The sequence below is a fragment of the Phaethon lepturus genome, unplaced genomic scaffold, assembly GCF_000687285.1.
Source record: "Phaethon lepturus isolate BGI_N335 unplaced genomic scaffold, ASM68728v1 scaffold1136, whole genome shotgun sequence".
Taxonomy (NCBI): Eukaryota; Metazoa; Chordata; class Aves; order Phaethontiformes; family Phaethontidae; genus Phaethon; species Phaethon lepturus.
In genome coordinates, this window is record NW_010546744.1 from 54,569 (window position 1) to 78,111 (window position 23,543).

Sequence of the window (23,543 nt, forward strand, 5' to 3'; positions counted from 1 at the left end):
CTATTTGTATGCTAGCTTGGATCCAAATGCTGTCAAGTGAGTGTAGTTTGTATTCAGCAAGTACTTGCTTTCTCAGGCTTTTCCAACATCTATATAGTCTTACTTGTATAAGTAAGTGATGCTTAGTGTTATTTGCAAGCAGTATTTCAAAACATTTCCTTTTTATATACAAATGCTACATGTCCTTTAGACAAAAAGATACTTTGATATTTGAGAAGAGTGGTTTTATCCATTCATTTTAATTCAATGAAAACAATGCAGAGTTAAAAACGCACAAGTGATGACTTCTAGATTTGCTTTGTATTAGTGTCCATGATGAAGGTATCTATAACTGAATTCTGGTTGATAGTGGCCTGTTTTTTATGTTGCAAATGTTACTTTCAAGATAATCTGGGTAGCTGGAAGACATACTGTGGCTGTCCTGCATATGTGAAATTGTTCGAAGTAGAATAATAAGAAAGATGATGATCTGTAAAAAGAGAAAATCAGTTCCACCTTGTTTGGAACAGTTATTTTTAATACTTGGTATGTTTTGATTGTACCTAGCAGATGTTGCACTTCTAAGATAAATAAACAATCTTGTTTGCTAATACATCCAGCATGTTCTTGTCATGAACAAATTGGTAAGCTTTTCTTTTCTGGTTTTGCACTTTTGCAGAGCGCTGAATGAGATGTGGAAGTGCCAGAACATGCTAAGGAGTCACGTACGAGAATTACTAGACTTGCATAAGCAGCCCACTGTACGGTTTTGAAAATATTAATACTTTATCCAATGGGCCTGTTAGACTTCATTTTTTAATACCTTACTATTTGATCAGTGTGACTTTATTATTCTGTTGATTTCCATATATAGACAATGTTCCATTCTCATTAAGTTACTTTCAGTAATGCTTAAAGGTATATGGCCTCCTTATGATTACCATTATTTTATATTACTAGTTAATAACTTTGGAAAGTTAAAAAAAAAAAATTCCAAGTTTTTTGTTTGCTTTTGACATACTTTTTTTTTTTCTCATTTTATAGCATATTTTGAGAGTGGAATATGTTGTAACATAAAGCAATTATTTGTTTGTTTGAAAAGAAATGCTTTTAAGCATTTATACTGGAATTTTACTTATAAGCATATCTTCAAACTAGCAAAAACTTTAAATAGAAGAGCATCACTTTGGGGTTTTGATGTGAGGGTGGGCTTGGAGGAATTGTTTTGTGGGGGTTTTTTTGAGATCTTTTTCTAACAATTTATTTTGATTGTTATGTGAATTAGTGAATTTTTATTGTTCTTTGATATTGCAAGAAGACTTTTTCCCTTTTTCTGTTTGTAGTAGCTGCAAATGATACCGCTATACTATTCTAGTGTTTATTCTTAAAACAAAAACCTAAAATGTGAGATTCCAGAGTAGAATGAAGTGCTGCAGAAGAACTAACAGATCAGCTTAAAGATGTATTTTATAAAGGCGATATTGCTGATTTGTTTGTTTTTGCTGTTGTCCTCAGTCAGAAGCAAACAGTGCTGCCATGTTTGGAAAGCTGATGACCATAGCAAGTAAGTGTTAGTAAGTCCTATAAACTGTTATTACAGGATTCATGGAAATTGTATTTCTGTGAATCGTAGCATACGGAAATGGCAAATTTATCTTACGTTAATTGTGTTTAATCATACAGAAAACCTTCCAGATCCAGGAAAAGCACAAGATTTTGTGAAGAAATTCAATCAGGTTTTGGGTGATGATGAGAAACTTCGGTCCCAGCTTGAACTGTTAATTAGTCCTACATGTTCTTGTAAACAGGCAGATGTCTGTGTGGTAAGGAACGGAAAAGCAAACTTTTATGCCTTAAATATTCGTGTTTAAAACAGTTCTTCAGGGTTAATGATCGCTTTTGATACCTTAACATGATTTTTATATATTTCCGATTTTCATAGAATACCTTTTTGGTTAACATGTGGAGATTATGGAAAGTACAATGTATGATCATAATCCTGCTTCCTAAAAAAAATTAGCTTTATTCTTTCCTGGGATTATGAACATAAGCACAAAGACTAGAAGAGTAATTTAATTTTTAAAAATATTTTATATCAAGTGTCTCTCTTTTGGTAAGGTTCCTAAACTGTCTGCTTGACACTGATGAAACTTGTTCTGAGTACCAGCAAGCCAAGTATTATACCATCTACATATTATTCATTTATATTTCTTCCTAGAATGCTATTTTGAGATCAGTCTCTCCCCCCCCCCCACCATATTTAACCTCTTCAATGAAAACACGCACCTTAATATTAAATTGGACTTTTCCAGAGATTTAGAGATTGTGTCAACAATACAGATCTTTTTTTCATTATGGTCACAAAATAAAGTAAGCCATTTCGTTGACAGAAATCACAATAGAAGAGCATCAACAAACAAACATAGGCTTCTTGGGTTTTGTCTGATGGCTCTGAAATTGTCTAGGAAAGGGTACAGAGTATGTCTCCCTGTAAACTATTAAGTTTTGCACCTTGGGAATGCAGTGATGCAATTTCAAGGGGAAAGTTTCTTCCTGCTTCCTGAAGATATTTTAGCAGAACAGTTAGAGCAATTTCCTAGTTTGGAGGGCCTGCAGCATCCACCCATTTAGGAGAAGGAAGGTCAAGAAGTCATTTCTTTGAGAGTTTTAGACTTCCATGTAAAACAAAAAACATCTTTTTATCCACCTTCTGCTGGGCTTGCAGCTGAATTTAATGTTCTTGACGTTTGGGTCATTCAGAGGGAAAAACAGATTTTTGGATGCAAAGTATTCATAGGCAACTATGTAGGGTCTGAACATCTGTTGTAGCCGAGGTAGTGTAGTGCTTCTGTACATCTGCAGTAGCGTAGGTGTTAGTGCAATTTTTTCATTGCCTATGAAATCTCACACATACAGCAGTGTTACCTACGGTTTTATGGATTACTCTTGTCAGCATAGATATTTAAAGGCTGTCTACATTGCACTTAGCTCTCCGTTGATACTGTTTTGGATCTGGCTTGCAATTCCATAAGAAACTATGAAGAAGTCTCACTAGAAACCTAAATGCATCTTACATTTAAATAGTTTAGTAAAGTATGCCTGCTTTCAATATAATGTCATAAAGAAAGATATGGAGATAACAACAGTCCCCCTTAAAGTACGTTTTAACTGATTATAAGGACAATCTCTGTGGTTAAAAGGAGTGGCTATAGTTAGCTTATTCAACATGCTTAAGTAAATAAGTAAAATTAGTATAATTCTAATTTGTATCTAACATTTTTACAGAGAGAGATAGCCCGGAAACTTGCAAATCCAAAGCAGCCAACAAACCCTTTTCTGGAAATGGTCAAGTTTCTTTTGGAAAGAATTGCCCCTGTACATATTGACTCAGAAGCCATTAGGTAAGTTTGAAAGATCATACTAACTCATGAATGATTATAAAGATGATTTAAATGAGAAAAAAAAAAGAGGAGGAGGGGGAAGTGTTGGGATTTAGATTAGACTGTCCTAGCAGTAAATATGCTTTTTTTAAAAAAACATTTTATGTACATGTCTTCATTTCCAGAAGCCGAGAGAATGCAATTTGATTTCTTTTTCTACTTCTTTGCAGTGTTATGTGCAAATGATTTTAAAAATCTAGTAGTTTTTTCCCAGCAAAATTGCTATTTTTGGGGCTTAAGGTGAAAATGATGATCGTAATTTTCACATAGTTGACTGCAACATAGTCTTCCATATAGCAGTTGAATTAATTAGATTTTGTGGGATTGTGTAAGAGACTGTTTGGATTTCTTTTGAGACTTGTCTGGCAACCTAATTACATTCTGAAACTCATGCAACTAAGTGTTGATTTGAATGCTGCCAACATGCTGGGGGGGGCAGTGTTTGGGGTTTGTGTTTTTTTCCCTAAAGAGTTAATTTTGCAGAAAGCTAAGTCAGAAGGAAAAAGAATAATGGAATAGCTTGATTAAAAAGAAAAACAAAAACTAAAAACAGAAACCAAACACCACAACACCTTCCCCCCCAATGGACTATTGCCTTCCCTTTTTTAATTGTCAAAAATAAGTAATCTTGCCAATATCTTCAGCCTTTAACATTGTACATTGTCACATTATTTGTTTTTTGTTTTTTTTTTTTTTAATCTCTTATTTCAGTGCACTAGTAAAACTAATGAATAAATCCATAGAGGGGACAGCTGATGATGAAGAGGAGGGTGTAAGTCCTGATACTGCTATTCGTGCAGGACTTGAACTTCTCAAGGTAATCTACATAAATGTAGCTATAGTTTGTAAGGGAAGGGATAAAAGTGGTATGACTAACAAATTAATGTTAGCATGGTTTTAATAGTTATTATTTAGATAATTACTTTTTTTTAAAACATATGAAAGTGTTTGGTTATTAACACTCACTTGAGAAAAGAAAAAGAGATAGTTTTTTGGAAGTATGTTTTGAAAAGGATGCCAAGGCTTGAAATACGCACGCTAAAGCAGAAATTGCTTTCTGCTTAGGGAAGTCAATATAGAAGGTACAGAGGTAAAATGAGAGGAGAGAATGGGGAAATTCGGAGAGGCATGCTCTTTGGGGCCTGTATGATACTGGAAGGAAAGCAAGCAATAAACTCGAGAGCCAAGTTATGTAGAGAAAAAAAAGGAGACTGGGAACTTGTGTTCTCAGTGGTGATGGGAAATGGCTGGGGGAGAAAGAAGGGTTTGAAAAATCTGGAAGACACCTGTGATGGAGTTGGCAGTTAACTAATAAGACTCGGTTTTCAATATGTTACAAAGGGCAATATAAAATATAGGAGGGAATCGAGGGGAAGGTTAAATAATTAAAATGAGACTTTTCAGAAGTAGGAATGAACGAGGTGGAGTTTATGGAGACATATCACACCAAATTTGGTAATGGCAACCACGGTAGAAATAGTTATACAGAAATATGCAAGGAAGTATGTCTGTTTGCTGATGTAGCTCAGAAAAGAAGTCTGCCAAGATTGAAGTTTTTGTTGGTGTGACATGGATATCTTTGAGAATGTTATTTCACACATTGATACTCACACAAGTAGGCAACTGATCAAAGAAACCAAGATAACATAAATCCAAAGAATATATAAAATACATGCAACTTCATTGTTCTCCCTACCGTATGTTATCTGAACTTTGCTGTACTCAACATAGTTTTGCTTTGGGATAACCTTTTGTTCTCTCTTGTCCTGCCTTGAATCTCTGCATGCTTAGTTTTTTAAATTTGATGCTTCTCCTATTTAACAGAATGTGTTAGATTTCATTAGATTTAGATTAAAAGGACCGTAGTCTGTTTTGTTTGTAGATATCTTAACCTTCTTGATTTCTTTTCTGCTCAGGGACTATAGATTCTGGAGAAACTAAGGTTTCAGTTCAGTTAAATTAAGTGGGGAAAAAAGTGTTCTTAAGTAGATTGGAATATAAATGAATACTCTTGAATAATTGTTCATTTTAATAAATATGTTTACATATTTACATATAAAATACTTGGAGGAGGGGAGGACCTGAAGAACAAAGCATAGATGAATTTATTTGAAAATGCCTATATCACCTTCACCAAAATGCAGTTATTGAATGTAATAATCTCATATGAGCAGTTAATAGCTATTTATGTTGATCGTAATGCTCATAAACAGTCATAATTTTGTTTTTCTGATGATTCATTTACCATGAATAAATATACCTTTTGTTTTAATGTGTATCTACAGGTTCTGTCCTTTACACATCCTACCTCGTTCCACTCTGCAGAGACCTATGAGTCTCTGCTGCAGTGCCTCAGGATGGAAGATGACAAGGTAGCTGAGGCAGCCATACAGATTTTCAGAAACACGGGTCACAAAATAGAAACAGACCTGCCACAGATAAGATCGTGAGTGTATTTCTTTACATTCTGCTTTTCATACCTGGAATTCTGCCTCTTGATAGTTTATTCAATATGTTGCCCCTAAAATTACTTTATAGTCTCGTGCATATGAACAGCTTCTTTTCCATGATTTTGTATTCCTTCATTACCTTTCTGTTGCTGCTTCTTAATTTTTAAATTCTGCATTCTAACAATTTTTTTGTGTTTATTGAAGATGTTAGGTACTTCTTAAAAATATGCTTATAATAGAAACATTAAAAACAGCGTGTAGCGTGTTTCTCAGGTTACAAAATAAGCAGCAGCAAAAATACGGTGAAGATGTAATTCCTTGGCATCATTTCTACTCATATCTGTCCTTCATAGAATTTTTCTATCTTTGTAAGGAATGAAAATACAATCTCTGATGGTTAACAGCTCTGTTTGTTATGAAAGAAGTTGGGAAACAAGATCCAAAAGCAAGCATGAATTTCTAACGAGGAATAATTTGCTGTCTATAAGTTATCATTAGGCAATTGATGCTTTAACTGCTGATTACAGCTGCATAATCTACTAGGTATTCACAGACTATTTAAAACCTTGTGGGTAACATTTAAAGCCTTAAAATTAGCCTGTTGGTAACTAATCTAGATTAAAAAGCACAGGTTTAAAGTTCTCTTATATTGAAATAGCATCTTGAGTATTCCCATGCTAAAATGCATCCCAGTGTACATCTTAAATTGTCAGTGACTTGCAGATGTAACCTCAGCAATTCTTATGGATTTGAATCAGATTTTGGGGAAAAAAAAAAAGTTACAAGTTCACGTATGAGACACCTTTAAGACATTTGTAGGGGTGAAAAGAAGGAAAATCTCCTTACTGGAGTTTAGTCAAGATGGTGCATTGCTGCGGTGTATCATCTTCTGTCAAAGGAGCTGGTACTGCTGACATTTCTTTTGGCTTCATGCCTTAGCCAGATATTGCTGAAGTATGATCTGGGCAATCTTAAAGGAGGTCTAGCCCTTGGCATGGTTTGCAAGCAGCTCAGGTTAACATTCTGAAAGCCAAAACCAGGTCAGTGTTTACACTGATGCAAAGAAAAAGAAGTCTGAGGACAAGTAGATGTTCCAGATTTCACATATTCAGAAATCTTTATCATAAACAAAAGATTGGATATAATCAGCAAGATAGTTTGTTTCATATGACCCGTTTTTTAAAAAAACCTGCTAGTGTGATCAGGCTGCCTGCTGTCCTTTGAAGTAGTGCTCACCAGCAGTAGGCCAAGTTCTTCCTCATATGGGAAATTAATAGGTTTGTCCAGCAGTTCATGGGCAAGGACTGCCACATGACTGGAGTCTGATGGAAGCATTGGCCATGGTCAAAGAGAGTCTACGGACCTCGCAGATGTGATCATGTAAAGGTGCATGTAAACATGTCATGTTTCACCTTTTGCAGGTTTACACCAGTTGGGGTGTGATGAGGTATGGTTTGTAGCTGATGCACCAGTGTTTGGCAAAGGCCCTTTAATGCGCATGTACTTGCACTATGAAGACTGTACATTAGGCATTGAAGCTTATTTTAACTGTAGATTTTACTGAATTCTTTGCTATTTTCGTTCTTACTTAATCCAACTTTGTGGAATCTTAGCAGGTTTGAGAAGAGACATTCTACTTCAGGATACTGTTAAGATTTTTCTACAGGGTCTTTGGTTTTGGGTTTTATGCTGGTTTTGAGGAGAATGTTTGAGACTTCATTCTTTCAACCCTGCAAGCTCTTCTTGCTGATTATGTAGAATGTGTCAGTGAAGGCTGGGTACTAAATAATCCATGCACTGAATGCTGTATTGTTACTGAGCCTCTCAAGAAAGCAGGATTATTATTTTTTTCAGATGCTTGTGTGTCAGATGCTTTCTAGGCAATTTTGTTTTCTCATGTCAGTTGCTGGGTGAGTTGCATGGTAAACTTCACAAGTTAGTGTCTCAGAAGATGACCTCTCAGGGGACAGGCCTGCCTTCCAGCACTCTGTCCAGAGTGGAAGCAAACTGCCTAAACAGCCTCGACCTGGTTTCTGGAGTGGCTTCTGTCCTGCCCTTTCCTTTGGTGGCCTCTGATCAGCAGATGGATTTCAGGGAACTCAAATGCAAAAGCTCAGAACAAAGCAGTTGTTCACTTGAGCATACACTGCGATTAAAGACCAAAGTTAAAGTAGTAAAGCCTATAAGCACAGTAATGTTTAATGCTTATTTCATAAATTTTCTTCAGCTCTGTCACTTACAAGCTTGGATAATAAGCTCAGGAGTTTACCCTAGCTGAACCTGTCAGGTTCCCCCCACCTTATGTTTGGCTTCCTAAACAGCCTTATTTTGATCATTATTTTCTTTCATGTTTTATTTTTCCCTGTGGGCTTTTTTCTGCTTAACTGTGTACAGTCAGATGTTCAACAAGTATTACTAAATATACTTCCATCCTGCTTTTCACTTTATGATCTTTCCTGAACAGACTTCAAATGAATGCTTGATTTATAAGACTCTCAGGATAGATTTGTATAGGTGGAGAGCTTTACTTTTTGTAGATTGCATATTGCATTTTGAAGTATTTTGTTTAATGTTCACAGAACACTAATTCCAATTTTGCATCAGAAAGCAAAAAGAGGTACTCCTCATCAGGCAAAACAAGCTGTTCACTGTATACATGCCATATTTTCAAATAAGGAAGTGCAGCTTGCACAGATCTTTGAGGTATGTCTTGCTTTTTTGTTTTTAAGATTTGTTTCTGTTCTTCTTAATGGATACTAGTAATTACCATTGATTTAATTCATACTGTGTATTAACAGATAACAATGTATGGGGTCAGGAAGCCTACACGTGTATGGTAGTCGAGAGAAGTCATTAATTTTACAATAGCAAATTATTAACATTTGTTTCTTACAGTCACGCTTTTTAATATTCTGATGTCTGATAGAGAAGGTACTCCTTTTTGTCTACACAGGAAAAACTGGGGGAAATAAACTAAATATGCTGGAATGATCCACACCAAATCCCATGAGGACACATTTAGCAGATACTAAATGAGAGACAGCATCCTCTGCTTTCAAACTGTATTAAATTACCATGCTTTAAGGTCTTGGCACATGCAGCACTTTCTCACTGAGGAAGTTAGTGCAGAATAACTACTTGACTAAAAGCTCAGACATTAGCTTACTGCTCACTTACTGCTTGCTTAGACAAGTTGTAAAGCAAAAAGTCACCTTATACAGAGCAGAGAGGTTATTACTTTTCACTGTAATCTCTTAAATAATATTATTAATCTGCACTTGTAAAATATCTTAGGTTTTTAATCTTGGCTGTGTCTGAACCTGTGTATAATTCAGAAGTGTGAAAAGCTTTCAGTTAAGCTTAGAGAGTTTGATCTCTGCTTGGACTTCTGTCAGAGTGCATGTTCCCTCGCAAATACCAGAATACAATGTGAGGGTGCTGAGTGATACAGAAGCACAGAATTATCCTGGTGACTGTTACATGGAAGGGAAATACTGATTACTTGGTAGAAATGTCCCTAGTAGTTTCCAAGTTTTTTTTTTTAACCTGCTATTACCTGCTATTATTTTCTGCCATTTACAGTTATGATTCAGGTTTTCACAACTGCTGAATAGAATTGAGTCAAAGTTTTTCCCATATCTCCCAGGTTTGAATGTGTTTCACCATTAGAGCAGGAAGAGAATATAAAATCTGTTTTATCTTTAAAAATATATATATTTTATATTTTATTATATTTATTTTATATTTGTATTTTACATATTTATTATATATGTATCTATATATCAAAAATATGTACCCTTATCTCACGTGAGATTTTTGGTTACTCTGTTAATTAGGCAATCACATTCTTCCTCCATTTTGGTTTGCTAACTTTTTTAATTCTTATGGAAAAACTGTGAAACTCATCAACAATGCAGCAGTAAAACAAATAAATTTTAGGCATGCTAGCTTACTTATCTCTAGTTGAATTTTGAATATTTTTTTTCTTCCTCAGCCTCTTAGTAGAAGTTTGAATGCTGATGTACCAGAACAACTTATAACTCCATTAGTCTCATTGGGTCATATTTCTATGTTGGCTCCAGACCAGTTTGCTTCTCCAATGAAATCTGTTGTTGCAAATTTCATTGTGAAAGATCTCCTAATGAATGACAGGGTAAGATTTTCTTTTTTGGTAAGTCCTTATTATTCTGTTTGCCTGTTATTAACTCTGTGGGGAATAGAGCTTTTTTTGGTTAAATGGGTCAATAAAGGAATGTTCTATAAACGGCAAGTACAGTGATATTGCATTATAAACAGTCTTTGTGTGAAAGAAAGCTTAGTCCCTTACTTTTTTTCCATTTTTACCTCTACATTTTTTGTATGGTTAAACCAGTTCTTAAACTTACATGAATGTCTGTAGTCAACAGGTGAGAAAAATGGAAAATTGTGGTCTCCAGATGAAGAAGTTTCTCCAGAAGTACTAGCAAAGGTGAATTATTTGCTGTCAGTAATAATGTGTATATTTGAGGTTTAAAATTCTACTTTTTTCCAAGTTCTGCAGTGAAGAATATTAGGATAAATCCCTTTGAGTACTTTTGTATTCATCTCCTTAAAATACGCAGTGTTCTAGAGTTTTTATACATTATACACACAGTTCTAGAACTTGTAGAAACTGTGCATTTTGGTGTCTTCACTTACTGATAGTAGTTATGCTGAATATTGAGAAAATTAAGAGATTCAAAAGTTCTAGTTTTTCTTACAGGAAAGGTAATTTGACTTTACTGACTGTAAACAGATTTGAAATAAATGGAGACCTTGATGAATTTTATTCATTCATCTTTATAGACTATTTACTGTGAATCTCATTATGGCCATTTCTAGAAATGTTTATCTAGTTGCTCTTATTTTTAATCATGTAGCAAGTATCCTGCATCCTCTAGATGCACTTGTGAGAAGACACTGAACGATAGTTGAAATGTCCTGATGTCACAAAGACTGCTACTTCCTTCTTCACTCTGTAAATATTTACTGCTTCCTTCTGTTCCTTTAAAAATATATCAGCTCTAGTAAATAGGAGCCTATGGAAATTTCAGTTTGACAGCAATAGGTTTTAGTGCCTCATGAGCTTTAGGAAGTAAGTTCATTGTTTATTTGTTCGTGTTTGATAGGTGCAAGCAATTAAACTTTTGGTACGCTGGCTGTTGGGTATGAAAAACAACCAGTCGAAATCTGCAAATTCCACACTCCGGTTATTATCAGCTATGCTTGTCAGTGAAGGAGACTTGACAGAACAGAAGCGAATCAGGTCAGATTTTGTTCTTTTCAGGCTTCCATTGACCTTATTGTAGAATTTCAAAGCATATTAATTCTTCTGGAGCTTTTTTAGAATTTTATGGTGAGCACAGTGTTGGCTAATGGGATGGTAGAAGGTGGATCTGATTGGAGTTGTAATTTTAGGAGAGAATGGCAAGTATAAAAATATGCTTGATACTCCCTCTTTCTTGACATTTACTAATAATCTAACTCGGAACCCTGTAGTAAAATAGTAGTAAATAGTAGTAGTAATTAGTTGATAGTAAAAGATATTCTAGAGGGTAAAAGACCTGCAGGAGTATCTTTGAAAATGACTGAGTGATGAGATTTAACACACTTAGGAGTTAGGTCATCTTGGATGGAGCTTCTTCATTCCAATAGTGAAGTAACTTTGTACCTCATCTTCATTTTGAGGGTGAAGGAAGAAAAGAGAAAATCTGTGGCAAAACTGTTGCGTTCGTTTAGACAGCAATATGAAAACAAGAAACTTGACTCTTCTCATTTCACTGTTTTACTGGAATTAAGGTTTTTTTGTGGGGAAAGCAGAGCCCCTTATTTTCACATATTTGGTTGGGTTAATTTAGCTTGTTCTGAAGCTATAGAACTGTGACCTGATCTGACGGAGAAAAACCTTAATTGCTCATTGATCTTGTAAAAAGAAGCAATTGTGACATGGAAGTAATTTAAGGATAGTTGTGGAGAGTTGTGTCTTGTTTTTTTTTTCTCATGTTTGTATAGTAAATCGGATATGTCTCGACTGCGGTTAGCTGCTGGTAGTGCAATAATGAAGCTTGCACAGGAACCCTGTTACCATGAAATAATTACCCCAGAACAGTTCCAGCTCTGTGCACTTGTCATTAATGTAAGTAACTGCATTTGAAGTGAAGAGTGACTGACTCTTAATTAATTGAGTTCAGAGTCCTTACATCTGAGCTTTTGTTGCTGCTACATTGAGTATTTCTATTCCTCACTGCAGTTTTCAAAAGAGTTCTTAAAACTTTGAATATTTATTGTGCTGCCCATGTTGATATTTTTAATGTCTCCTCATACTTCCACCTTGAATGCTTTTTTTTAAATTTCTTTTAAGACCAAGATTTTTATGATTGCACACTTACATTTTATGTTGCTATAGGATGAGTGCTACCAAGTGAGGCAGATATTTGCCCAGAAACTGCATAAGGCACTTGTGAAATTACTGCTCCCTTTGGAATATATGGCAATCTTTGCTTTGTGTGCCAAAGACCCTGTGAAAGAGAGAAGAGCGCATGCCAGACAGTGCTTGCTCAAAAACATCAGTATACGAAGAGAATATATTAAGCAGAATCCTATGGCTAACGGTTAGTATTTCAGTAAAATTGTTAAGAATACAACAGTCAAATACTAAACTAGAAGAGTAATCATTAAAACAAGCAAATTGCTTTTGTAAAAAAACACTGGATAAGTTTAATTTGTCTTCTCATCTTAATAATAGACACATTCAAATCTAAATTCACCTAGTTTAGCATTAGCATAAACCGTAAAATACTTCTCTGTACATTGCTGAGAATTATACATGTAAAATACAATGCTGTTCTTGTGGTAATTGTTTTGCTGAAAAAATAAAATTTTGTTTTCTGATATCGTAGGCTTTATAACCTTCTTCCCAAGCTAAGACCAAGTAGTTCTGTAGTAGTAAAACTCATTTATTTATTTCTAATGATTCATTAAAAGTAAAACTTGCGGGAACAAAACGCAAGTTGAAATTTTACATTCCATATTTGAAAATTAATACTTTGAAAAAATGTTCCTCATGATGCATGTATGTGTCTAATACAGAGGTTATTTATGATTTTTTGTTATTGTAGAAAAATTGCTATCCTTGCTGCCTGAATATGTGGTGCCGTATATGATTCACTTACTGGCACATGATCCAGATTTCACAAAACCTCAGGATGTTGATCAGCTTCGTGATGTGAAAGAGTAAGTGCAAAATGATTCTAGAATTGTTATGCTGAGAATTTTTCTGTGCTTGGAAAAAACTAATTAGGAAGAGGAGCTCTTGTTTGTTTTGCAAAACAGTAATCTTGGAAATGTGTAAGACTTTAACCAAGGGAAGAAAGAAGGCATCAAGAACTGCTTGGCAGTATATTTTGAAAGTCCAAATGGTTGCCTGTAGGTCACGCCATAGTATACCAAATTAGTGAGTTGTCTAGGCTTCTTTTAAAATGAAGTAATTATTTTAGATTCTTGTATTTGTGCCTAGGAATATCTGTAGAATTTCCCAACACACTTAAGAGATGCCAAGAAATGTCAGTTCAAATATTTTGGAACTTATAAACTACAGAGCTTCTCCATGACTTGAAAACGTAATGCCAGTGATGCTGGGTCAGTCATGCTTCAGCGGAAACTTTTTTTTTCTTTTCCCCTATGGCAAACCTACTAGAATTCATGCTAAGTTTGCTCCTGGGTTATCATTTGCACTATATGTCTGCAGTGCAAGTTTGGTGCTTCTTAATGTGTTCAGTACAGATTATTGTATACAAGCCTGTCATACAGAAGCTTGTTCTGTACTGTTTCCAGTCTGAGACTGTCTCGTATGCCTCAAATAATCTTTCATACTTTACCTTTACTTTTGTATTCCTTTGTGTCTTGTAATGAATTTAAAAAAAAAAGGTAAATTTTAACACTTCTTAAAAATTACTAAAGCATGTCCCTCCACCCCAGCTTTGGTTTCATGTTTTGTTTTTTTCTTGTATTTATTTTTGGTGGAACTGTGAGCTGTGTTGTTTTGGTAAGACAAAGGTATGTATAACCACATACTACAATACACATCATCAGAAAAGCAATTCATTTTTGTCAGAAATAGACCAGTTTACATCTTAATTCTTTTTGCATCTTCACCTGTGAGAGTCCAAATCTGATTCTTTCTTTAAACGAAAAACTTAATGTGTTCTGATTTCTGAGTTACTTGACTCACACCTGCTCAGAACCTGAAGTCAGTGAAGATTTCTTACCTAATCATCAAGTCTACATTTTGTCCCAGGACTCCCTGTTCCTGGCAACATCTGAAAGCACTCTTCAGAGTGCACTTTATCCAAAATGCATGGAACAGGTTCTGATTCGCAGTTGTTGAGTTAATACTTTCTCTGAGAAGTGCTTTCTAGTGCCCGGGGCTTTTTTGGACACCCCTTGTATAGCTGTCCTTTGTTCTCCAATTTCCTCTCTCATGTTTGTCACAGACTGGCTGAACTAGCCAGAGAGGACTGCTCCAAACAAAGAAATACTCCATACAGGAATTTTGGCAGGAATACTTCTCTGAAGAGTCTCCTGAGATAAATGCAAAACATTTTTCTCATATAATGTAATACAGTGGTTTTTGGTTTTTGTTTTTTTTTTTCAAAAGTTCTGAGAGTCATAGTGTTCACTTTAAAGTGTTAACATAGATGCTTGCAAACTTGGAAAAGTAGACTGGCAGTGTGCTTTGTAGTTGTCTCCCTAGTTCGTCTTGGTTTTACATGGCCTAAATACAGTCACGTAAAGTAAATATGTGCTTAGGAAGTTCCTTAACCATAATCTGTGACATTGATTCTTACGAAGTTTTTTAAGTTTGTCTACAGAGGTATGTTTGGGTTTCTTTTTTATTTTAAGACAGTTTCTTCTTCTGAATTCATACTCCAAAAATACTGAAATAGATACAGAGAATGAACTTTATGTGACTGTGTCTTTCTAGGTGCATATTTTTCTACATGAAATCGCACTGTTCTTCTGGAAAGGTCTTGTTCAGGGATGATACTGATTTATTTAATTTGTTGACTTAGTGAGGAAATCAAGCTATTGAAGTTGACATGTGTTGACTGGAATTACCAGAGTAAAATTTGTCCTCAGTAGTAATCTTTGGATGACACAGGGTTTTGGGGAAGCTGGGTCAGTGTGGTATGTTATTGGTCCTGTATTCATCCCATTTAAGTTCTTGAGAATAGTGAATAGATGGATGTAAAGGTATCTTAACGCATTTATTTACTTACAGCCTTTGTAGCTCTTTGATGCGAGTCAGAATAGATGTCTTATTTTATTTGAACACCAGATAACTGTTTAAGTGTTTTAATGGAGCACAACCCTCTTTTACTTCGAGTTTTTGAGATAAATGTTCCTTCATTTCTTGCGTTACAATCTTTAATTTGTATCCGTTAAGAAGATTGGGGCTTTTGTGGACAGGGAATTCTAATGTTCAGTCATCCTGTTTTTCTAGTTTGTTTTTTTTTATTAGCCTCTTTCTACAAGGTAATCTTTCTTCCAGAGCTTCAGAATTAAATTAGTTAATGGCAAAGCCTGCATTTTTCAGACTCACCCATATGTCTTTCCCAACTAAGTATTATTTTACCATATTATGACTGTTGTTGACCCTCTAAGCCACGTGCAGTTCTGAAGCTTGATAGCAAGTAATAGTGTGGACAGACCAGTTGTGTTTTTTATCATAATTTAAAAATCCTTAAACCAAACTTTTAGTCAAAATATAATGAATACTCCTTATAAATAAAATAGATTTTGAGAAAGAAAAATGTGAAAGCTAATTCCATTATGTCTATCTGTAAGGATTTCTTTTTCCTCCCATATGAGCATTAGCAAGAATCTGACCTGCTCAGTCTTGGATCTCCTCTCCAATTTGAATTCCAATATTAAAACGTGTAATGTGGGTAACTGTCTAGCAGCAGTATGGTTTGTTTAAGCCTGTTTTGAGTGTGGTCATGGTACGTTGTTGATAGGAACATAGACATAGCCCAAGGTAATGATTACAGAATTTCATCTAGATGATGGTAACACCAGAATTCTTGCTTCTATTCCTATTTGGAAGATAAAAAAAATTGATTGATTGGGCAGTGTTTACAGATATAAAGGAAAAGCACACTAATTTGGCAGACTCAGTCTGAAGAGTACAATTAGGACTCTGTGTTAAAGGTCTAAACTCACACCTTTGGATTATATTATCTGTTTATTATATCTTCAAATTGATGGTGGTTTCTTAAGAAAAAGCTAGTACACTGACAGAAATTTTTAAGACATTGCTATCTGTGGGAGTTGCAGTATAAAAGCTGTAACTGCATGTTGTTTTATGGCTTTTTAGGTGCCTGTGGTTCATGCTTGAAGTTCTAATGACAAAGAATGAGAACAATAGCCATGCCTTCATGAAAAAGATGGCAGAAAACATCAAGCTTACCCGAGATGCTCAGTCTCCTGATGAGCCAAAGGCCAATGAAGTAAGAAATGCAATTCAGATAAGTGTTGGGTGATAGGCTGAGGGTTTCACAAGCAGTTGATGAACAGGATTTGCAGGAAATCTGAAAGCACCAGCTCAGACGTTTTTATGGTCTTTTAGAGAGTGTTAATTGCGAGCATTGTCTGTATGTTGCCAGCCTCATTCTTTCATAACCTTGCTGACCTTATCCAGCACACAATATCTAATGAAGTTAATAAACAAATTTGTTAAATATTCCTGCTACTGCCTGCCTGGCTTATTTTAACTCCTACTGCCTAGTTTCCTGACAGAAGTATCTTCTGCTGTTGGGGAAGGAAATACTGTACTATATGGCTACTGTTAAAACTAGTTAGCTTCTAGCAGAGATGAGAAACCATTTATGGTGATTTGATTGAGCAAGAGCTTCTATTGTACAGCATAGGCATGTAAAGCATTACTAGTTTTTATTAAGTAGCAACATATGAAAAATGGGGACTTCTGTATGTGTTTGAAGAGCCAACAGTATGGTTAACGATGTAATTACAAAATATGTCCTTAGTGGTGGTTATTTTAACACATAAACTTTTTGAAGAACTACATTCTCTGTACGCTGTAAAAACAGTAATTAATTCCTAAAGCATACTTTTCTTTTTTTTCCTTCAGAAACTTTATACAGTATGTGATGTAGCACTATGTGTAATCAACAGCAAAAGTGCTTTGTGCAATGCAGATTCACCGAAGGACCCTGTATTGCCAACCAAATTTTTTACACAACCTGAAAAGGTAACGGTATTAATTTAATTTTCAAAGTAATGAGGGGAAATACTTTGATTTTTGTAACTGAGAGCTGGTTATCTCCATAACATATCATGAGTGGGAAAATGAATATATTTTATCCTCAGCAATTACATTTTTTAACATTGGCTCTATGCTATGCTGTCAATGTCTGATGAACGTCTGCCAGAAATGTTTGTAATCAGGTGACAACTAATTAGAGTAAGCACTGATATGTTACCATGTATTGCTAGATCATTTCATTAAAGTGTTTTACAAATGCATCTGAATATATGAGGATATATGTATATTCTGACTGTATACCAGAATTAGAATGCAAAGCAGACTAAAAAGAAAAAGGAAACTTCTTTTTATGTTATCCATGTTATGTTTATATCTGCCAGTAGCTGTTTGGATATTTTGCTTGCTGTACAAGTTGGTCCTCTTATTGTCTAGTACATAGTCTTGGTGAGTACAGCTCTACTGTCAGCAACAGCACTACTGTTCCTTAAGAGACATACTTCTAAAAAGTGTAAATGGAACCAAAGACTTGATGTTTTGGTTATGCTGAAGAATAAATTTCACATTTTTCAGTGCCTTAGACTATTAATTAACAGCCTTTCCAGAGTCTGTTTAAGTAAAATTTAGTTTGCTTATTTAATTTTGAAATGGTTCCAGGGAGCTGGTGTCTGTGATAGCTACCTGCATTCACATTTAGTGTTTGGTCTGTGTAAACTGTACTCAGAGTGACAAACTCGTTTAGAGAAAACAGCACCTCTTTTCCTCTCTTTGGACTTCCTGTTAATAAGATGCAAGTGAAAAAATAGGGAGTGCAGTTTTGCTTCACTTCAAATAATTCATGTCATTCAAGAAGAAAAAATGTTAATCCCAACTTTAAGTATGGTTATACTGTCATTCAGTAATGCTCACTACAAATCTCCTCCAAAATACTTGTTTGACCTATCTTTATTAGAGTGATTGTCAGCAAGTTGCACGGCATGAAATATCTCTAGCACTTGATAGTAGCATCTAATTTGAGGAGTCAATCATGTATATATAAAAAACAACAGCAAGATTAAGAGATCAAACACAAACTCATTTTTATTTTATTTTTTATACAGGATTTCTGCAATGACAGGAATTACATTTCAGAAGAGACAAGGGTTCTTCTTTTGACAGGAAAGGTACTGTATTTTGACAAGTTAAAATTCTTTGAATGTTACATTAGGAAGAGAGGAGGCAGACAGAAGACCACTTTCTTTAGCAGCAGCCAGTTCCAGACTGGTGCTTTAAATTTCCTTAGAAGAAGGTATCTGTGTACTGTTGTAATTGTTTCACCTTTGACAACATTCAAATAGAATGAATGAAACATTTGAAGCAAGTTTAGCTGGCTGCGTAAACTTAATACATTTCTCTTTTGATAAGGCATTCAGAAATGTAGACTAATGCTATGTCTTAACTAAAAAAAAATCTTAACGGTGTAAGACAGGCTTCTCTCCTGTATTCTGTTAAAATTGAGTTAGATTTGCAAGAGAGGGATTTCCCATACCAAGCTAATAGTATTTAGGTAATTTTCAATGTTCTGGGAAAACAAACATTTATTCCATACTCTAATGGAATACACAAACACGTGCTTCTTTTTCTGCCTACTTCCATTTCAGAAAACACAGATGTGTAAGGATACCCCACTGACTCAGAACAACAGTTCTTTTTGGCCTGGTATTGTTTTTCCAGAGGGACCAATACAACATGATTAGGGAGAAGGTGCAAGTCTAGCCAGTTCTGCAGTACGTTCCCCTTCTTACTCCCCCAGCATTCATAATTTTTGTAATGGGATGCTAGAACTCTGCATCTTAGTTTTGATATCTGCTTATGAACTTGTTCCCAAATTTATCTGCTCTGGTTTTGAACCTCCTGATGCTCTGCCTTTCACAACCTCTTACGGCAGTAGGTGCCAGAAATTTGCAACCTGCTGGTTGTGCAGAAGCATCTTCTTTTCTCTGTCAAACACTTTTCTTTCTCCTATTAGCTGTGCCAAATGCTTCCTATTTTGTATAAAATACTCAGCAAATTGAGCAAATAAAATACTATAAGAATAATATGTTTAAGTAAATGTGCAGTATTAGCACTAAGATGATGCAGCTACTGAACATGTGGTCAGTAACAGGCTGTTTCTACAGAGATCATTGCTTTTTTTTTTTTTTTGCTAGGCAAATGTTTTCCAGCATCTGTGATTGTATCTCTCCTGCATGCTCCCTCATAACTTCCACACATGGGAATTATTTTTTCATGTGGGAATGTCTTAATTTATTAACTTTGTCTCTGAGGAAATGTAAAATTTCATGAAGAATGTGACATGTCAGTTATGAAAACTTCCTTGACTCCTCTCCAGAGACAAAAAAACCCAACTTTCTGCTGCCTACCCAGCCTGACCAAATCAGTCAATAGACATCAGCCATAGCAAGATCTAAAACACCGTCATTGTATCAGAGGACCCCAGAATATGGAGTTAAATATTCTTACACTAGCTTTCTGTATAGTAAAAGTGTACACACTTCCTCCTGTTGTAGTGAACCTAATTCTGCATTACGTTTTGGAAAGCCTTTCCCAGAAGTGCTTTGCTTTGCAAATATAGGATGTTAGAATAATAAAATATCTCAAGTTGGAAGGACTCATAAGGGTCATCAAGGCCAACTCCCCACTCCTCACAGGACTACCTCAAACTAAACTATATGACTAAGAGTGTTGTTCAGACACTCCTGGAACTCTTTAACAGGTTTGGTTCTGTGACCACTTCCCCAGGGAACCTGTTCCAGTGAGCGACCACCCTCTCAGTGCAGAACTTTTTCCTAATGTCCAATCTGAACTTCTCCTGATGGCAGCTTCATTGCATTTCTTCATGTCTTACAAAGAAGGCAGTGACGCTGGTCACCAGAAAGAGATCAGCACTCTGATCTCCTGCTGCCCACCTTGAGGAAGTTGTAGGCTGTGATGAGATTACCCCTCAGTGTTCTCTTCTCCAAACTGAACAAACCAAGTGACCTCAGCCACTCCTCATTAAGTCTTGCCCTCAAGGCCTTTCACCATCTTGGTCACCGTCCTCTGGACACACTCTAGTAGTTTGATGTCCTTCTTGGGTGCCTCTTATACTGAGGCACCCAAAATTGCGCACAGTTCTCAAGGTGGGACCGCACCAGTGCGGTATAGAGTGGGACAGTCGCCTTCGTCAACTAGCTAGCTGGGTACTTGATGCACCCCAGGACACGACTGGTTCTTCTGGCTGCCAGGGCACACTGTTGACTCGTGTTCAACTTGCCATCAACCAAAACCCCCAGATCAATTTCCACAGGGCCTCTCTCCAACTTCTTGTCCCCCAGTTTGTATGTGTAACCAGGATTACACCATCCCAGGTGGAGAATCAGGCACTTGCTCTTTTTAAATTTCATATGGCTGGTGATTGTCCAGCTCTCTAGTCTACGCAGATCTCTCTGTAAGGCCTCTCTACCCTCAAGAGAGTCCACAGCTCCTCCTAGTTTAATATTGTCAGGAAACTTAATGTACATTTGATTCCTGCATCTAGGTCATTTATAAAAACATTAAAGAGTGCTGGCCCTAAAATTGAGCCTTGGGGAACCCCACTAGTGACTGGCCACCAGCCTGATGTAACCCCAGTTACTATAACCCTTTGAGCCCAACCCATCAGCCAGTTGCTTCACCCTGCATTTTATGGACTTGTCGAACTGTGTGCTGGACAGTTTATCCAGAAGGAGACTGTGAGATACAGTATCAAAAGCTTTGCTAAAATCCCAAACGGCTACATCTGCTGGCTTCCCTTGGCCAACTAGATGGGTGACCTTGTCATAAAAGGGAATTAATTTGGTTAAGCAGGACTTCCCCTTTGTGAACCCGTGCTGGCTTTGACCAATGACTGCATTGTCTCTCAAGTGTTTTTCAGTAACTCCCAGAACAACCTTCTCCATAATTTTACCAGGCACTGAAGTGAGACTGACAGGCCTGTAATTACCAGGCTCTTCCTTCTTACCCTTCTTGAAAATTGGCACATTTGCCAGCTTCCAGGTAACTGGGACCTCTCCAGACTCTCAAGACTGTTGAAAAATAATGGAGGGAGGTCCCGCAATGACATTGGCCAGCTCTTTCAGTATCCTGGGATTAATCCCATCAAGTCCCATAGATCTATGTGCATTGGCTGGAGCAGCAAGTCTCGAACAAGTTCAGGGTCAGCTAGGAGTTTATCATTCCCCCCCAGTCATGGTCTTCCTACACAGGGCTCTGCGGGTCCCCGAGCCCATCATCAGTGTTGAAGACAGAGGCAAAGAAGGCATTAAATGTCTCCACTTTGTTTACATCTCTATTTGTGAGGTGACCGACCTCATCAAGCAATGGTCCAATGTTATCTCTGATCCTCCTTTTGCTATTAACATGTTTTAAAAAGCCCTTTTTGTTATCTGTCACAGTGCTGGCCAACTTGAACTCTAACCAAGCTTTGGCTGAACAAATTTTCTCCCTATACTGGTGAACAACATCTCTGTAGTCTTCCCATGTCACCTGCCTTTGCTTCCAGAGTCTATACACTTTTCCTTTTCTGCCCAAGTTCTAGAAGATGATCCCTGCTTAGCCAAGCTAGTCTTCTGTCCCACTTGCTTGATTTCTGGCACTTTGGAATTGCCTGCTCCTGCACTTTTAAGAGATGGCTCTTAAAAAATGACCAACATTCACGGACCCTAAAACCTTTAAAAGCAGTTTCCCAGAGGACCTTACTAACTAGCTCATTCAGCAGCCCACAGTCTGCTCTCCTCATATCCAAGGTCGAAGTGTTGCTGACAGTTTTTCTCCCATCGCCAGTGATTTGAAACTCAACTAGTTGGTGGTCACTGTGACCAAGACAGCCACCAACCACCACTTTCCCCACAAGTCCCTCTCTGTTTACAAACAACAAATCTAGGAGGGCACCTTTCCTAGTCGGCTCCCTTAGTGCCAACTACCTTAGTAACTTAGCAAGAAGTTATCTTCAACATGCTTCATAAATTTCCTGGACCTGTTTGTCTCTGCTGCATGATATTCCCACTTGATGTCTGGGAAGTTAAAATCACCCATAAGGACAAGAGCAGTTGATCTAGAGATATCGCTTAATGCCTTGTAGAATAATTCATTGGTGGTGGTGTCCTGGCTAGGTGGTTGTTAGTAGACTCCCACAACGTCATCCGCTTTATTTGCTTTCCCCTTTGTCCTTACCCAGAAGCTCTCAACTGTGTTGAGACTGAAAGGATATTGCCACGTCCTTTCAGTCCTCTCATATTACCTAACATTCTTCTGGGTTTTGTTGAGGCTTCTCCAGCTGCTATCCGTTCAAAGCATGAGAAGAGAGCAAGGCAATTGATGAAGTGCTGTTAAATTATAAGAAATAAAAGTAGGATAGACAGTGTTTTTTAGGTAAAGATGAGGTCTGTAACTCTGAACTGATGGCATTGTGACTGAGACTGTTAATCCAGAAAAAGTATTCTAAAATACTCAAGAAAATATTTTAAAAATTAAATATGTATCTGAAGTTCCCATTTTTTAAGATTTAAACACTTTCTTCTAGCCAAAACCAACTGGTGTATTAGGTACGGTAAACAAACCATTATCTGCAACTGGAAGGAGACCGTATATTAGAACTACAGGATCAGAGACTGGAAGCAATATCAGTGTAAACTCTGATCTGAGCTCCTCTGCAGGAAACAGATCAAGGTACAGGAGTCTGAAATTTCTTTCATCAACTCTTTACTTCATGTTGTCCAGTGTGCTTGCATGTTTTAGGACAGGAGATGATTTGGTGTGCGTGCCTGTGTGTTTAAAGAGTGCCTTTATTTTGTCCATTTCAAAAAAAATATAATAGTTCTCTATAGGTGAAATCTCCATCTTTGCTTTTTGTTTTGGGGTTTTTTAGTAGACAAAAATTCAGTAAAGTGTTTTAGGTGTGGCCTGCCTGCAATTACATATAATACAACAGAAGAGACACTATACTGTCTGAAATTTTGATGGCTAATATTCATAATATTTTTACATCAGAAAATATATTACTTGAAGAGACCAGCCATAATCAACACTAAACAGATTTTGCAACTCACACATTTTTGATGTATAAATAAGGATTAATCCAGATTGGTAACAAGAAACATTTTTGATGTAGATTAAATATTCTGACCTATTTAAGATTAAGAACAATTAAAAAGAGCTTGCTGAAGAGGACCAGAGTCTCAGTGGAAAGATGTAACATATGATTGTAATATTCTGTCTTTCCTCTAGTAAGTGTTATTTTTTATGTGGATCCAGAGTTTTTAAATTTGTCCTAAATCTGGAGAAACAGTTTGCACTTTAAAATTTTAAGATTGTTTA

General features: G+C 36.3%; 1 protein-coding gene across 2 annotated transcripts in view; it reads left to right on the forward strand.

Annotated features, from left to right (window-relative positions):
- Positions 1-23,543, forward strand: part of PDS5A (PDS5, regulator of cohesion maintenance, homolog A (S. cerevisiae)) — an 84,721-nt gene that overhangs the window by 54,462 nt on the left and 6,716 nt on the right. For both annotated transcript variants that reach the window (XM_010289396.1, XM_010289397.1), the window contains exons 12-29: positions 1-36; positions 659-740; positions 1,495-1,543; positions 1,663-1,802; positions 3,265-3,380; positions 4,131-4,236; positions 5,705-5,865; positions 8,449-8,572; positions 9,864-10,022; positions 10,269-10,337; positions 11,017-11,153; positions 11,900-12,023; positions 12,294-12,498; positions 13,006-13,120; positions 16,263-16,395; positions 17,037-17,156; positions 18,269-18,331; positions 22,750-22,895. The exon at positions 1-36 is cut by the window's left edge and continues 90 nt beyond it. In XM_010289396.1, coding sequence (XP_010287698.1) covers positions 1-36; positions 659-740; positions 1,495-1,543; positions 1,663-1,802; positions 3,265-3,380; positions 4,131-4,236; positions 5,705-5,865; positions 8,449-8,572; positions 9,864-10,022; positions 10,269-10,337; positions 11,017-11,153; positions 11,900-12,023; positions 12,294-12,498; positions 13,006-13,120; positions 16,263-16,395; positions 17,037-17,156; positions 18,269-18,331; positions 22,750-22,895 — 2,085 coding nt within the window. The remainder of the gene's footprint in view (positions 37-658; positions 741-1,494; positions 1,544-1,662; positions 1,803-3,264; positions 3,381-4,130; positions 4,237-5,704; positions 5,866-8,448; positions 8,573-9,863; positions 10,023-10,268; positions 10,338-11,016; positions 11,154-11,899; positions 12,024-12,293; positions 12,499-13,005; positions 13,121-16,262; positions 16,396-17,036; positions 17,157-18,268; positions 18,332-22,749; positions 22,896-23,543) is intronic.